The 17408-nt window shown below is 41.8% G+C and overlaps 1 protein-coding gene across 2 annotated transcripts in view; it reads left to right on the top strand.

The window, feature by feature from the left end:
• Window positions 1–1563: 1563 nt before the first annotated feature.
• The window catches only part of LIAS (lipoic acid synthetase), a 33198-nt gene continuing 17353 nt past the window's right edge, over window positions 1564–17408 (top strand). The window contains exons 1-5 of one of the 2 annotated variants that reach the window (XM_089654032.1): window positions 1601–1709; window positions 10338–10367; window positions 10635–10801; window positions 13376–13469; window positions 15581–15661. In XM_089654032.1, the coding sequence (XP_089510158.1) occupies window positions 1659–1709; window positions 10338–10367; window positions 10635–10801; window positions 13376–13469; window positions 15581–15661 (423 nt within the window). In that variant the 5' untranslated portion in view covers window positions 1601–1658. Of the gene's footprint in view, window positions 1710–10337; window positions 10368–10634; window positions 10802–13375; window positions 13470–15580; window positions 15662–17408 lie in introns of both variants that reach the window. The other variant, XM_089654033.1, reaches the window with a different exon arrangement.

Here is a 17408-nt window from a genome sequence, read left to right as displayed (position 1 = left end):
TATCCGTCTGCCTCTTGGGGGGTCAGGAAGGAATGTTTTCTACTGCTGGAGCAAATCAGATCATGCTTTGAGGATTTTTTGCCTTCATCTGGATCAACTTAGTATAGGATTGTGGAAGGACTCATTTCATGTCTGTACAGTGTTGCATGACCGCGCAACTGTCAGTTAAAGTAACGTAGCGTTGCAACGCAAAAACTGATCTGGTCAGGAAGGGGGGGGGGGTAAATCTTCTAGAGGATAAGGGGTTAAGCCTAATCTAACTAGCCCTGTAAAGTAAAAAAATCACTATACTTAGGCCGGCCATACATTATACAATTTTCTTAAGAATTTTGTTTTAGATTTACCAAAAACCATATAATACGAGGCCAAACCTAAACAACACTTTCAATTGTATCCAATTAGGCAGGCTTTTGCACTACATAGAAGGTAAATCTAAAGGAAATTGGGCAGAAATTGGACAGAAAATTGTATAGTGTATGGCCAGCCTTACCTGTTCTGCAGCCGCTCTGGTCCCAGGCTGAGCTGTCAGCGGTGGCTTCAGGGTGTAGGAGAGGCAGCTGACAGCAGAAGCCCCATAGTAATGATTGGTTGTCATCTCCCAGCTGTTGTGGGATTCCTCCTGCACAGAGGGCGCCACCAGAGCAGAGCGGCTGCAGAACAGGCCAGCATAGCGATTTGTCTTCAGGGATGGATGGATTCGGCTCAGAATGTGACTGTAGTTCGGTTCTGCCGTCCCTTGCACATTAATACACGCTGTGAGGCATGCATGGTAAGACCCCAATAAGAAGGGTGACAGGCAAGACATAAGACCCCACAGAGCAGCCAGCAGGGTCCAATAACATGTGCTGTGTAGAGCTCACACAGCCCAGCATGGTATTGTCCTGAGCCCAGGGGTCAGTGTGGAGGGAAGGGGCCCTCTGCTGCTGAGAGCCATCCCCTGGGAGAGCCCAGCCATCCTGGGGACATCACAACACCCAGCAACCCCCCAGCAGGTGATGGTCTGTACACAGAGTGCGGGCACAACTCCCTGCCTACAGCCAGCACAGGCCAATCAGTGTGTAGGCCGGGCAGAGGACACGACTTCAGTACAGACCGCACCGGGCCGGCCTCAGCCCCATACTCGCTCCGTTCTCCTCCACATACTGTGCAGCCTATACTCTACTCCCAGCCGGGCTCTGCGGAGGCTCTATACACCGGGATGGACATGGATTTCCCCATCTATCGCTCCAGCCGCCGCCATCTCCTTACCTCGCTGCTGACGGGGAAAGGGAAGGCGCGTGTCGTCATCACGTTTTTATACAGCCGGCGACGTACAACCCCCAGAGCCACTTCCATGCCGGACACGGACAACGCAGCCGTGATCAGTCGATTTCTGATCAGAAGTTTGTCATCTTTATTGCAGACTATGCCAATGTTTTAGGCACGGGACTGCAGGCGATGGAGGTTTCTGCATGTGTGCAACACTAAGAGGAACACAAAGGGCTTCGTCTCTACGTGTAAAAGGCTTACAAGGGTGGCTATGGGGTGATCACCGATCAGGGCTGTGCTACGGATGCCTGGACGGCTCAGTCTACCCTCCTGTCTCAGATCTTAGACTCGATTAGTAGATTGCCAAGCTGCCGTGATAGTTCAGCTGTCAGGTTGTGTTCCCGGACACGATGAGGCTGATCGGGCTGAGGAGAGGGGCGGAGCTGCTGCGGGTCACCGGGGTGAGGCGTCACTGGACCTGTACCGACTGGACTGGGGGGGAGGGGAGTAAAGCGCCTCTAAACCCCAAACCAGAAGTGTAACCACTTGCCCTGCTGAGGATTTACCCCCCTTCATGACCAGGCCATTTTTTGTGATACTGTGCTGCGTTAGTTTAACCGCTAACCTACAGGGCACTTACACTCCCTTCCTGCCCAGGCCAGTTTTCAGCTTTCAGTGCTGTCACATTTTGTATGACAATTGCGCGGTCATGCAACACTGTACCCATATGACATTTTTATCATTTTTTTGCGACAGAGCTTTCTTTTGGTGGTATTTAATCACCTCTTAGTTTTTGTTATAAAATGTAGTAAATTAGTGATTTTTCTCCTTCACTGATGTGCACTAATGAGGCTGCAGTGATGGGCACAGATAGGCTGCAGTGATGGGCACTGATGAGGCACTAGTAGGTGGCACTGATGGGCATTGACAGGCATCACTAATGGGCACTGAAAGGCAGCACTTATATATGGCACTGATAGGCAGCACTGACTGGCACTGATAGGCAGCACTGACTGGCACTGATAGGTGGCACTGATAGGTTACACTGAAAGGCAGCTCAGATGGGCACTGATATGTGGCATTGATGTGCACTGGTAGGCACTGATATGTGGCACTGATGGGCACTGGCAGGTGGCATTGATGGACACTGACAGGTGGCATTGCTGGGACTACACTGATCATCAGTGCCCTGATGATCAGTGTACATGTCCCCTCCGAAGAATGCCGTTTACCGGCTCTCCTCTCAAGCTGTCAGCGTGACAGCTCGTGGGGAGAGAAATGCCCATTAACCAGCATTTCGCTATTTACATGCGATCAGCTGTGATTGGACACAGCTGATCACATGACCGAGCCGACATCTTCGGCTCTTTTCGTTGATCGGTGATCCGCTGTGTCCGAGGGACACAGCGCACCACCGATCGCCGCGCTGCATGCTCCTGGAGCTGCGCACGCATGGTTAGAGTGGGAGGACGTCATATGACGTCCTCCCAGAACGAGAGAACCACCTTGCGCCCGTGATTACCTTATATGGCGGGCGGGAGGCGGTTAACAATTGTGCGGTCATGCAGCGCCGCACCCAACTGAAATTTACCTCCTTTTTTCCCATAAATAGAGCTTTCTTTCAGTGGTATTTGATCGCCTGTGCGGTTTTTATTTTTTGCGATATAAAGCAAAAAAGATCAAAAATTTTTTACTTTCTGCTATAAAACATCCAGTAAAAACAATTTAAAAAATCAAATTTCACCTTAAATTTAGGCCAAAATGTTATCTGCTACATATCTTTGCTAAAACAAATCCCAATACATGTAAATTAAATGGTTTATGTGAAAGTTATAGCATCTACAAATGGTGGTATGCATACTGGAATTTTGTTTTATACTAGTAATGGCGGCGATCGGCGACTTATAGCGGGACTGCGATGGGCATTCTGACACTGGGGGAGAAACTGACTAACTGCCACTGACATCCCCATTGACATCAATACAGTGATCAGTGCTGTGACACTGTACTAATGGCACTGGGCAGGAAGGGGTTAACATCTGGGGCGATCAAAGGGTTAACTGTGTGCCATATTGTGTTTTCATAATGTGCTGTGCTTGCTTTACTAGGGAGGCATGCTGTTTTGTATTGCTCTGCTATGCATAGCAATACAAAGCAGCATGCTGGAGCTGATGGGAGAGATTTGTATTATATATAAACAAAAAATACAGCGCTGTATGGTATAGTCCAATATTAGCAATAATTATAATATAAAGATAGACATTCAAATAGAATTATCAAAGAAACAAAGTCCTGTGAAAGTGCTCGCTGAGTCCCAGTGTTAATGGTAAAAATGCAAACTAACCAGAAGCGTATTGGAAATATGCATATATGTGAAAAATCTTGAAGATCCCCCTCTCATTCTGGTCAGAATGTGAATAGGAGCTGAAGAAGATGAAGGTGAAGTGCCCTCGTGTGGTAAAAACGAAATCCTACAGATCAGAGATATCATAGCAGAGATGTATGGAATATTCCCCTTCTCTGGAGCTGGTACAAGGATCACTCTGTGGCTGAAAAAGTTGAGATAGCTCCTCACAGGAGACACAGGAAAGGGCTCAAAGTGTAGTATATCAATTTCACTTTATTATTCCAAAAGCATTAGCAGAGAAAGTATATATAGTGGTGCCAGGTGAATGTGAGTAACTGACCCTTTAAATTCAAAGATGGCCGCCGGGCCTCCACGTGGCACCAGCGGCGTGATGTCAACGATGTCCTGGGCTCCACCTATCTTGAGAGATTTGTATTTTTTACATACAGACCTCTCCCTCGTCAGTGATTAATATTATTATACAGGATTTATATAGCGCCAATAGTTTGCTCAGCACTTTACAATATATCAGGAGACAATACAGCAACAATACAGTAACAATACAGTTCAATACAAGAGGGATAGGAGGACCCTGCTCCTTGGAGCTTACAATCTAGGAGATAGTCGACAATCACCAGGTGCCGGTGGGAAATCTCCGTCCGGGACCTGGTGACTGACAGCTGTAGCCGCCAATGGCAGTGCGGGTAGGGCCCACGCGCCCCCAATGTGGAAATACAAACTCACATGTATATATATATTTGTGATTTTGCGCAGCCCTGCAGTATTTGTGCTATAGGACAGCGGGGAAGCGGTTAATATATTGCAGCTTATCAATCACTTAATTTGGTGTCTGCACTCTTTTTCTTTTTTAGGCTTTTTCCTTCTTTTTTTACCCGGGGATCCTGCCGGTAACACACCTCCTGTCTTAGGCCTCTTGCGCACTGCAGCTTGAAAAAGCATAGTACAGTATTTTTTTACTGATCTAAAATGCATCCCATTGTTTACAATGTGCCTGTACACATAGGTGCACAAACATTGCTGCACATTATCGAGTAAAAAAATAGAACATTTTGTGTTCTTCATCTGTATTTTGCGCAGGTACACGCAAGTACTAATGGTTTTCATATAGGAGTGTATTATAGGTGTTCATATGCACAAAACAAATGTCTGAAATTAAGTCTAGGAATGCTGATGCTCAAACATCAGTACCGTTTGCAAGAAGCCTTAAAGCGGCGTTCCAGTCACACTGTAAAAAAATAAAAGTCAGCAGCTACAAAAAAAAACTGTAGCTGCTGACTTTTAAAAAACAGCCACTTACCTGTCCCACGATCCAGCGGTGTCCTCCCCGAAGCGCGTTTCACCAGCCACCTGGTGTTCCAGGCACCGGCATCTTCAGTGTGGGCACTCGGCTGTGACAGCTTGCAGCTTCACAGCCGGATACCCACTGCGCATGCTTGAGTAGAGCTGTGCTTCCTGATTGGCCCCGTAGTTTTCTGGGACCTGTCACATGTCCCAGAAGACTACGAGGAGAGAGGGGAGGAGGACAACTTGGTCTTCTGATTGACTAGGCGATTGCAGCGGAAGTGGGAGTGGGTACCTGTCAATTTTGGGTTCCCGCTCCCCAAAGTTGTCAATCCTTAATGGGGAGCGGGGGACCAGTCTGTAAAGCGGAGCTTCCCCTTTTGGGTGGAACTCTGCTTTAAGCTGTCCATACATGATTCATTTTCTTTTGTTCAACCAGTGGGTTGAAGGAAAGAAAATTAATCAATTCCTCATCCACACATTTGATGATGACAGGGGAATCCCTCCCAGTAAGCTATTGCATTCTGGCAGTGGGGAGACTTCCTTTCCATCAGAAAACACTGATCAACACTGCAGGCTATAGCTGGCAGCACTGATTAATCAGGAAAATTTTCCAACAGGCTGGCTGTACAGAAGTTGAATCGAGAGATCAACTTCTGTACAACGACCCAGGCCAGACATGGATGAAAATTTGGCCAGACTACGGTTTTCTTTCTTTTTTATAAGTGTTTCCTAAAGCCAGAAGGTTGGAATGTTAAATAAAAATAGTTTTGAGGCATGTCAGTGGTTTTTGTGTCTTTTTCTACACAATTAACCACTTTCCTGCCACCCTATAGTAGATATACTGCTACAGGGCGACGGGTGCGCAAAGTCACATATATATATATATATGTGATTTTGCATTTCCGGGTAGGGGGAGCGTGCCCTACCTGCACTGCCGTTCGCGGCCGCGGCTGTCAATCACCGGGTCCCGGCCAGTGATTACCCACCGGCGCACAGTGATTACCGAGCATCTCTGATAGGGAGGAGGACTGTTTTGTTTACTAACAGTCGTCCTCCCTGTCAGCTCGGGCAAACTGCTCTGGATGGCTGTGCAGAGCTCAGCCATCCAGAGCATTGTGATTACAGTGAAGCACACGGACACCGCCCCAAAGTAAAACACTCCCTGCACACAGTTAACCCTTTGATCGCACCTCATGTTAACACCTTCCTGCCCAGTGTCATTAGTACAGTGTCAGTGCTTTTTTTTTTTTTTTTTTTAGCACTGATCACTGTATTGGTGTCACTGGGGATGCCAGTGACACCAAGTCAGTTTCTCCCAGTGTTAGAATGTCCACCGCAGTCCTGTTATAAGTCGCTGATCGCCACCATTACTAGTAAAAAAAAATAAATGTAAAAATCCAGTATCTATACCGCCATTTGTGCGCTATAACTTTCACAGAAGCCAATTAATTTATACATAGTGGAATCTTTTTTTTTAGCAAAGACATGTAGCAGAATACATTTTGGCCTAAATTTATGATGAAATTTGATTTTTTTAAATTTTGTTACTGGACATGTTTAATAGCAAAAATATAGGTTTTTTTTTTTCTCAAAATTGGCAGTCTTTTTTTTTTATAGTGCAAAAAATAAAAAATACATAGGCGATAAAACACCACCAAAAGAAATCTCAATTAGTGGGAAAAAAAGGACGTAAATTTTATTTGGGTGCAGCATTGCATGACCACGCAATTGTCAGTTAAAGTAACGCAGCGCCATAACCCAAAAAATGGCCTGTTCAGGAAGGAGGGTAAATCCTCAGGAGGGCAGGTGGTTAAACAATTGAATGAACATTTTCTAAGAGTGGTGATTTCATACTTTTTGCCAGGGGTTGTATCTCTTTCCTCTAACAGGACATCCTTATTCAGTTCCTTAGTCTGTCGCTAGTTCGCCCAAAAGAAGTTCCTGTCTCTTGGTTAAATGGAGTTGAGATGGAGAATCTATCTCTTGACCTTTAATTTCCTCTTGCTGTTCAAGATGGACCCTGTGTTGATGCTTCGATTTCTACTCTGCTATCATCCAACCCCATAGTTCAGGTTCTATCCTGTCCTGACAAGATGCACTCTACTAAATCTATGAGTGCTTCCTGAGCTTTTAGCTGCAGATGACTGTTTCTCAGATTGGCAAATCTGCTACCTAGTCTTCTATCCTCGGTTTCCCTGTGTTCTTCCAGGGGCTTGAGGTGATTGTAGGCTGATTAGTGCACTTGCCACAGGAACAGTTGGGTGCTGTCCATGGTGAATTTTTCAGTCTGCACTGGTGTTTTTGGGGCAGGCTTTCAGGCCTCCTTGAAGTGGGGGGTGCACCCCAAGGGCTTGTCCTGGGGATTTGGTTGTTGGTGTAGATGGGGAGTGTATTGTAGGATGGTGCTCAGTTGTTTTTCTACTAGGTGGTCATTTGACCTCATCTGAAGCCAGCTTCTAATATAAGAACTCTTGGGCAGGCCTTTTGCGCTACAAGCAATTGTCAGCTTTCCTGTGTCGTTGCATCAAGAGTCTGTGGATGTTTGTTTGCCTATCCCATAGTGGGATTACTTTGACCAACTTTAGGTGAAGTACATCCAGATCACACTTGCAGACAGTCGTTTAGCTAGCTATAACAGCTATATCTAGTTCCATAGCAACCAGCAATGGTAGGCTCCAGCGCACAATTACCTTTCGTATCCTAAAATTAATTCTAGGGGCCCACTATATGGCTGGGCTACAGCCACCGGAAATAATTGCTGCACGTTTGACCATTGGCATCTGGATATTGTGAACATCGTGAGCACCTTGCACAGAGAAATCATCCAGCATGATAGGCAGGACTGCCAATCATGTCCTCTTATGGTGCATTCTTTCTGCACTACTGATGGGGTTAGTTGTCCCCACTTTCCTATAGTACTCACTTATAAGATAGGATTTGCTTAAGCTTCCCACCCTGATCGTTCGTTATTGGTCTTCTACTTGTATGCTGCCATGTAGGCAGCAGGAAAACAGAAAATTGTATCAAATGCCTACCGTAATTTTCCCTTCTTGGCACCAATCAATGGCAGCATACTAAACCCACCCAGTTTGTTCCTTGCAATGTATAGAGAATGGGTTGTTATGTGGGCATTAACTCTTTATAGCTTTGCACTGGTCCTGTGGGTGGAAGTAGGCAGGGCTACTACCACATGTATGCTGCCATGGATTGGCGCTAGGAAAGAAACATTGCGGTATTTGGTACAATATTACATTTGAATCATGCTGCTAACATTCGTAAATATGAATATTTACTTATTTTAACTTTTTTTTTTTTTTTCCATTTTTTCAGTTGCTTCCTGGTTTCTGGCTTAAGCCAAAATGATGTCATACATCCCAGAAGTCTTTTTGGGAGAAGGGGCTTTCCTAGCCTGCATTTCCTGAGCTAAGGACAGATGGATACCTGGAAGTAATTGCTACATGAATCCTCTGCCCTTACTCAAGTAGGACATGACTAGCAATGCTAGGGGGTGTTTTTCAAAATGATTTCTCAACAAAATAAAGCATGGAGACATGGATAGATGAGTGAGTTTGATTTTAATATTAAAAATGAAATAAATAGTGTTTTCAGTTTGTGGTGCTCAGATACAGTTTAGTTCAGCTTTAAAGTTAGAAAAGGAAGACATTTGGACATTTGAAACATTGAAATTATTCCAATGTTTCAAAACTTTGTTGAAACCTGGTGCAGATTTAGATCTCTGATTGTTAATAGTGTTTTATGATTCTAGAGGGAGTGATGTTATTATTATACAGGATTTATATAGCGCCAACAGTTTGCGCAGCGCTTTACAAAATGAAGGTAGACATTACAGTTACAATACAATTTGGTACAAGAGGAAACAGAGGGCCCTGTTTCTTAGAGCTTACAATCTAGGAGATGCTGGGCCAATGAGCTGTGGGCATGATTCCTGGCCCTGCAGCTGACACGCATAACCATATTAGGTCAACAATGTCATGCACATACCCATCCTTTTTGTGTACATGCATCTGCGGGGTGCTCCATCTCTCACCTACAGCTCATTGGCCCAGCTACGACAGGTAACTTACAGGTTCCTACTGAATGCAAGCTCATCCCTATTGACAATCGGGGATTTCCCTCACTTTGCATTGATTTCTTTTTACTTCTTGTTGTGATTATGGGACAGGAAGTAAAGGGAAATTTCCCCAATTGGACCCAGATAACAAAACAAACTGACAGTGGTTATAATCCTCCCTTACTCTATCCAAACTGAAAAAAACATTATAGCTTTAGTTCTACTTGAATAAAACATGTCTTCATAAATATTGGGATTCTCTGCAGGTTAAAAATTGCCTGAAAAAGATTATTTCTAACTTTTTTGAGTGATAACCCCCTGCTTCTCAGATACTGTATAAGAGCAGTCAATAGCAAATAAGTTATCATTGGCTTACTGTGTGAATGTATTTGAAGAAGTGAACTTTAATGGGCTACTGATTCTCACAAAAATGTCTTGGTGGGTCACTTCTGTTCAACAGATTTTTGAGTTGTTGGGAAAAAACATAGACAGTGTTATCTTATTATTAGTTGCAAATGTATGGACACATTAACAAACATGATTATGAAGTGTCTTTTTTGTGTTTCCAGTTAATATTGAATTAATAGGTATTGGCTTCCCACAAAATATTGATCCACAAAATGGTGTCACTGGTAATGCTTATAGATATAGGTCTGAGATATGAAAGGACCTACAGTAAATCAGACCAATCTACAAACAGGTGCTTTCTCCATACATAACTTCAGCCTATACCAGGAGTCTCCAAACTTTCATGAGATCCAAGCTTTTAGCCAGAGAAGCTTATTAGATTTGTGTTTTTGGAAACCAAGTTACCACAAGGTCTAAATAAATGGAATATTAACCTCTTTACTGATTTTCGGTGAGATTGTTTAGATATATATGTGCTTGCATTTTGAGTATTTGGTTGTGTTCCTATATCCATACTACAGTGATGGCATTTGTTCTCATCAAGAAGCTACGTGGGGTCAGGCCTGGTTGGTATCTGGATAGGAGAGCGCCCGGGAGCATCTCTGGATTATACTCTTGCGTTGATTATATAGTTTGCAGTTTTTTACATTTATATCCTTGATATATGTCATTCTGTACATTTTTTCTGAGGTTTTATATATATTTTTTTTTTGGTTGGTTCAAATGGCAGGAGGTGGTACCGTAAAGTTGATGTATGATTTAATGAAACCTTTAGCTTGTTCGCAGTGGAGTTTATAAGGACTTGGGTGGTTCAAATGCTTCATGCAGAGGAACTTTTTTTTTTTTTTGTACCTGCCTTGCATTGTTTTTGAAAAAAGTTATAATAAAGGAATTTATTTTATTTTCTGGTTGTGCTGATGATTTTATGGTTTTAACATTTCACTTTGCTCCTATTAGCTGAACAGAGTGGCGGGGAAGCAAAGAAAGGTGAGTATATGCTGCTGGGGAGTGTGGGAGTCGTGTGATCCTTCTACTTTGTCCTTCATGGACAAAGTGGGCTGTCATATCACATTGCTGAATTTGTTTGTGGCCAGTGAGTTAACAATCATATGTTCAATCATTCACAAAGACTTCTTCCCAGTAAGCAATAGATAATAGTTTAAGTTAGTGGATCTCATTGTTTGATAGTACAGTAATAGACTTAAAATATTGTATACTTGTGCCATATTAGATGAATGTTTTTTTTTTTTGCAGCTGGCAGAATACAGCACATCTTACAGAGTACTGTCTAGTTTGTCAAATGATAAAAAGGACCTCATCCAAAACGGGCCAGACTTGCATGACTTTGTATCTGGAGACTTAACAGACAAAACCACATGGGCTGAATACAAAGGAAATCTGAAGCGTCAGAAAGGAGAGCGGTAAGAGTGACACTTATTTCCAATATCTATTTGTCAAAGTGGAACTCCAAGAAAAGTTGATTTTTAAAAGTTAGATTGAGCTAGCTTAGTGACCTTTAGGACTAAGGTGTCCTTTTATGAAACGGAGATCAACAGCGATCCTAAGGATCATTGCTGATCTCGGATCATTAGTGGATTAGAAAACAGAGATGATCAGCAGAGAACATGTTCTCCACTGATCATCTCGGAACACAGACGGCCAGTGTATGAAGGAGTGATGTCAGCCCTTCATTGGCGATCTGTGTTCTCCCTCCAGATTCTCCAGCCCAGAGCTGGAGAATTGGAGGAACCGCAAACAAAGCAGCGGTAATTCACCGCTGCTTAGTAAACGGTGTTTGACTGATCTCTTACTGTAATCTTGCGAGATTACAGTAACAGCAGCCATTTTGTAGCATTCAAAGTCTTTGTAGATTGCTTCTCTCCCTATTCGGAGAAGTGATCTACACAGCTTCATAAAAAGGCATTCAGAGGAGAACTGTCTCCTCTGAGAATGCTGGAGAACTGAGCAGCAGTCATTTACTGCTGCATGATAAAAGAACACCTAATTCAGGCAAGCAGAAAAAAACAGTGTGTTTAGATGCATACAGCAGAGAGTTTTGTACACATCTGAACGCAGCGCTATAGTAATCAGTGAGCCCATACACAAAACTGCATCTAGATATGTAAATGTGTGCTGCATTTAGTTGGGCATAGAAAAGTAGGACACAGCTGCAGATTTTACTCGTATGTATAAATGCACATACATTCAAGTACTTTATGCATTTATTTTGCACTGGATTTTTACTATGTAAGAGGCCTGCTGGGGGGTGCAGATATTTTATTGTTATGGGAAGCACAGTGGCTAGGTGGTTAGCATTTCTGCTTGGCAGCACTTGGGTCATCAGTTCGAATTCCAACCATGGCACTACCTGCCTGGAGTTTGCATGTTCTACCTGTGCCTATGTGGGTTTCCTCCCACACTCCAAAGACATGCTGGTAGGTGAATTGGCTCCTGTCTAAATTGGCCCTAGTATATGTATGTATGAATGAGTTAGGGACCTTAGATTGTACGCTCCTTGAGGGTTAGGGACTGATGTGAATATACAATATATATGTAAATGCTGTGTAAACTGTTGGCTCTATATAAGTACCTGTAATTAATAAAATAAATACATTTTGTAGTCTGTTTCACAGTGTGAGCTTTGGTCTTCCAGCAGTACTGCAGAAACGTTCTGTCTCTTGCAATGAGGATAGAGAGTGTTTACTTGTTGTCTTCTTTATTCAGAAAATTTCTTGTATTGTTTTCAATGAATGGCAATGAAGGCATCCTTTGGACAAGGGTAGATTGTGACACTTCCACTCTGCCTTGTCCATTCAGAGAACACCTTATATTCAATGAAAAAAAGAATGCAAGACATTTTCTGAAATGAGGAAGTGCCCAGCAAGCAACTCTTTATGTTCACTACAAGAGACCGGAAGTCACTGCAGTACTGCAAGAAGAGCAAAGCTCTCCCTGTATGTGGAACAGACAACAACTGAAAAGGTCTGCATCCCCAGCAGCCCTCTGGATGTTACTAACCAATCATTACAGGTAACTAAGCTGGCCCAGATTATTTTTTTTGGTCCGAATGGTTGTTTTGTGTCTTGTTGGACCCTTGGCTGCTGCCATTTATATGTAGTACAGTTCATATAAATTATTGTAACACTTCAAAAATACTCGTGGACTGATTTGCAGACAGATGATCCAGACCATATGTGCATAAAAACATGCATAAAGCAAGTTTTAGTGAAAAATCTTGTATCAGTGCTGCTTCGACCAAGAAGAAGGGAACTCCGTGAAAGCTTGACCTAAAAATGAAATGAATAAACAAAGTATCACAGACAGGACTCAGTTGTATTTGTTGCAAATGTACTAATACAGTTACAGTCACGTAAAGCATCTTCCCTACAATGATACCCAATGGATTTATAACAGGGTCCTTATAGACGTCGATATTTTGAAACTGGATGGACCATGTTGATAATTTTACATGAAGTGGTACTTTACTACTCTCTACCCAAGCTCTTAAAAAGTAGCTGTGCAAAGTTTCTGTTGCTTTTGCATCAGTCAGTTTTGGAGGCAGCCCGGACCATCTCTCTGTAAATGAAGAGTTTTATCCAGTGCAAATGACAATATTGTTTAACAGTCTTTATTACTTATTAGGCCTCATTTTAATGTTCTCAACCTCACATAGCTGTATTTCATACCACTAAGTAGACTGGTGTACAAATGAAGCCTTAACAAATAGTAAATTTGTGTTTCTGTAAGCCACTATCACACAATACTTCTGAACTTTTATTCATAAAAAAAATCTCCCATTCAAATGGTAATAATGAACCCAGTAGTATTATAATGTCATAACAAAATAATTATAGTACAAGTAAAAGTTGTATTTTTTTCTATTATGCTTCATTCTCTTTGTTCAGTCTTAAAATATGGGCTCTTTATATCGCTCAAATGTCCCACAAATGATTTTTTTTTTGTACTGCAGTAAGAAATATTGACTTATTTCACAGGTTAAGACTCCCACCTTGGGCAAAGACTACCATTCCAATGGGTAAAAATTACAATAAACTGAAGAACACCTTACGGAACCTGAATCTCCACACTGTAAGTATACCACACAATGAGAGTATACATTTCTGAATTATATATAGGCAGTCTTGCCTAAATGCATTGCCAGCTCTTTTATTGCACTAACAGTTGGGTTTCCATAATGGTTGTTACATACAGTCTTTAAGGTATAACTAAAGGCAACATTTTGTTTTAGCTTTAGATAGAGTGGAGAGGGGTTAGAACACCTCGTTTTTATTGCCGTTTGTACCACTGTTGGGGGGATTCATCCTCTCTGTCCTGGTTACCATCCTCACAGAGAGGGAAAGCCTAACATTTTAGGTTACCAGAACAGGGGTAGAGGGGAAATCTTTGAATGGGAACACTAGTTCTGGTGATCCTAGTGACAACCAGGAATTCCTACATGTTGAATGGATTTCCTCCCACTTTCTGTTTTGACTACAGGAAGTGAGGGGAAATCTCCACAATAAGACACAGATGGCAAAAAAACTGACAGGGGTTATATCCCTCCCTTAATCTATCCAAAATGAAAAAACAAAAAAGGTTTTGTCTTTAGTTCTACTTTAACTCAATATCTGTCTTTAATCTACAAAAGATGTTAACATAGAATTCCAGGCAGATATAAAAACACCAAATAATGCAGCCATATGTTCATTAATACATAATGTATTTTTTTTAAATTCAAGAAGTGTAAATACCTGAATTTGACTTGTTATCGGCCTCTTGCAGTCCCTGTACAACAAAGCTCAGACTGGGGGAGGGAGAAGAAGCATAAGAAACCAGCCAGTTATGCTGTAGTGCAAAGAGCATACTGATAGGAGGAGAGGGCAAAGTAATGAGCTCAGCAGTCAGCTGTTTCTACTTTTAATGACTAGTCACAGGCTAAGAGAGGGAATAAAACCTGTAAGTGTTACTGAACTGCAGCAGGAAAAAAAATTGGGTCCCCTGTTAGATAGTTCTGTGTGGTGTGCCAGAGCTGTGTAAATTTCAGATCTGGATAAACAAAAATACCAAACACACACTATATTGCCGATTTTCGCACCGTTAATTGGTCAGCCGTTTTTCTGGATTTTGTCCGATTTTTTTGATTGGTAAAGTTGGAAAAAAATCGGCCGATTTTTGCGGCAATGATGGGCAAATCGACCAATCTTTTTACCGATAAAAAATCTGCGCATGAGCTGTGACCTGCAAGAAAAAGAAGAAGAAGAAAAAAAAGAAGAAGAAGAAGAAGAAGAGGAGAAAGAAGAACAAGAAGAAGAAAAAGAATTCCAGTCCGCTATTATATTTAACATGAAAAAAGTATTGCAGTTGCAACAATGTATCTATTTGTATCCCAAAAAACCCCATCTGTATCCGAAATGGATACAAATAGATACAATGTTGCAACCGCAATACTTTTTAATGTCAAATATAATAGCCGGGCTCTCTGCAGGGACAGAAGTAATTAAATGCCGGCCGTAGACGGGAAGAAAATCGCTGATTTTTTTTTTTTTACTGTTGGTGGTAACGTCGGCCTATTGAACGACCGATTTTTCGTTTTTTTGTTAAAAAACCGGCTGGTTTTCTCCCAGTCTATGGCCTGCATAAGACTGGGATGCTGTTAAAATTTATGTGCATGTAACAGCAGGTGTTTCAATACTTTTGATATATATTTATTTATTTATTTCAGGTACTTATATAGCGCCGTCAATTTACGCAGCGCTTTACATACATATATTGTACATTCACATCAGTCTCTAACCCTCAAGGGTGTACAATCTAAAGTCCCTAACTCACTTTCATACATACACATACTAGGGACAATTTAGACCGGATCCAATTCACCTACCAGCATGTCTTTGGAGTGTGGGAGGAAACCGGAGTACCCGGAGGAAACCCACACAGACATAGGGAGAACATGCAAACTCCAGGCAGGTGGTGCCAAGGCTGGGATTCGAACCAATGACCCTAGTACTGCCAGGCAGAAGTGCTAACCATTTAGCCACTGTGCCGCCTGCATATATATATATATAAAACAAGATTTGCATTGAGGTAGATAGTACGCTTAAAAATAAAGATTAGAGACACCATGTAATGTCATGCTGTTGGTACTTTTTGGGTGTACTTCTGCTTGTGAACATGCTGGTATTAAATTGTGTATTAATCAGGTATGTGAAGAAGCTCGGTGCCCCAACATCGGAGAGTGCTGGGGTGGTGGAGAGTATGGCACTGCTACAGCAACCATCATGGTGAGGGAAAGCATAATTTCGAGCTGTTGCTTTAATAAAATGTTTCAGTATTTTTGATTGATGCTGAATGATTCAAAATTAAAATAATAGAAAACTCATGTCAGAACTAGAGAATCTTATTTTTTTGTGAATTGGAAAGTAATCTTTGCTGTGTGGCCCACTTGATGGCCCGGTCTTAGGACATGAAGTACAAGTGCACTAAAAGTGTAAAAACCAATGTACCTTCATATATGATGATTGTATTATGTACACACTTGTAAATTGTGCCTTAAAATGGAACTGCACTCTCTCAATCACCATTGACTATTCGTAATCCTTATGCTTCTAGTATTAGTAAATAGATAGGAAGGTATATCATATTTATTTGTTTTAAACTTTTTTTTTTTGCATTTCTCCTGTTGCTTCCTGGTTTCCAGGCCTATACAAATGATGTCATACATCCCAGGAGTCTTCAGGAGGGTAGGAGGAGCTTTCTCATCTAAGCTCACCTTCCTTTCTGCATGCCTGAGCAAAGGGCAAATGGATTCCAGGAAGTAAAGGCTACATGAATTATCTGCTCTTACTCAAGATGTCCTTGGCCAGAAATGCTAGGGGGTGTTTTTCAAAGTGGTTTGTGAGCAAAATAAAGCATGGAGACATGGATGGATGAGGGAGTTTGCACTGAATAATAAAAATGAATTAAATAGCATTTTTGTTTGTGGTGCTCAGATGCAATGTAGTTCTTCTTTAAGTGGCTATCTGTATATCAGGTTGTGGAGTCAGCACCCCTGTATAACAAGTGCTGAAATTACAGGATTAGACACATGTAGAAGACTAATATGCTGTACAGTTAGTGAGAAAGAGGAGCAAAGAAGTACATTGCTACTAAGCAGGAAGCAAAACTTGCATATTTAATAAGTAAGTGTGGCTTCAAGTAGTGCACATTTCAAACTACATATTATACAAAGAAACAGAGTTTTATAAAGCTCTCACATATATACAGTGATTCCATTCACATGTATCCATAAAGATTATAGTTTCACTTTAAAGGGAAGCTTTAATATTATGGGCTCATGAATGTGACAAACATAAATGTCCATTCTTGACAAATGCTGTCCAAATTTTTCATAGGACAGTGAATGATCATCATTAGCCTTAATGTAGTATTTTTGCTGAAATACCTGTCAGAAAAAAAATATCCCATTAAATTGTTAATAAAACCCCGGACCCTGCATTCTCTGTATCTGGTCTCACACAGTACACACAACATGGAAATGCAGTTATTTAAGTAAGTATGAACTGCTAAATACCTTTACTCTTCAGCAGTTAGAACAGTCTTGTGACTTCTATCAGTGTCCAGCAGAGCACTGGTTAAAGCTTGTAGGAGGAGTTTTCATTCTCCCCTGATTGTCCTATGAGGCTGCATAACCCACGGCCTTCTGTCTGGACAGCGCTGATTGGCCCTGTGCTGATCACAGGCACTCTTCCAAGAAAAAAAAAAAAACTCTAGCAATACACACCAAACTGAGCATGTGTATCTTGCCCCCAAAGGCTTTGTTTAATCGAGATATGTTAGGCACAGTAGAAGAAAGGGAGGATCAGAGAAGACAGGGTCAAACAGCCTTTTTACACAATGCAGAGGATTAACCCCTTAGGTTCCACAGTGTGTATAACAAGAATGCTTTACTGAATATTCAAAATTTTTTTACTGTTGTGGGTTTAGTAATACTTTAAGGCCACTAAATGGAGCTGACAATCATAGGAAATC

This window comes from Staurois parvus, unplaced genomic scaffold (assembly GCF_062004578.1).
Source record: "Staurois parvus isolate SC_StPar_1 unplaced genomic scaffold, SC_StPar_1.0 ptg000734l, whole genome shotgun sequence".
NCBI classification, from domain to species: Eukaryota; Metazoa; Chordata; class Amphibia; order Anura; family Ranidae; genus Staurois; species Staurois parvus.
Note: the sequence above shows the minus strand (reverse complement) of the source record. Positions and strands in the feature narration are given on the sequence as shown.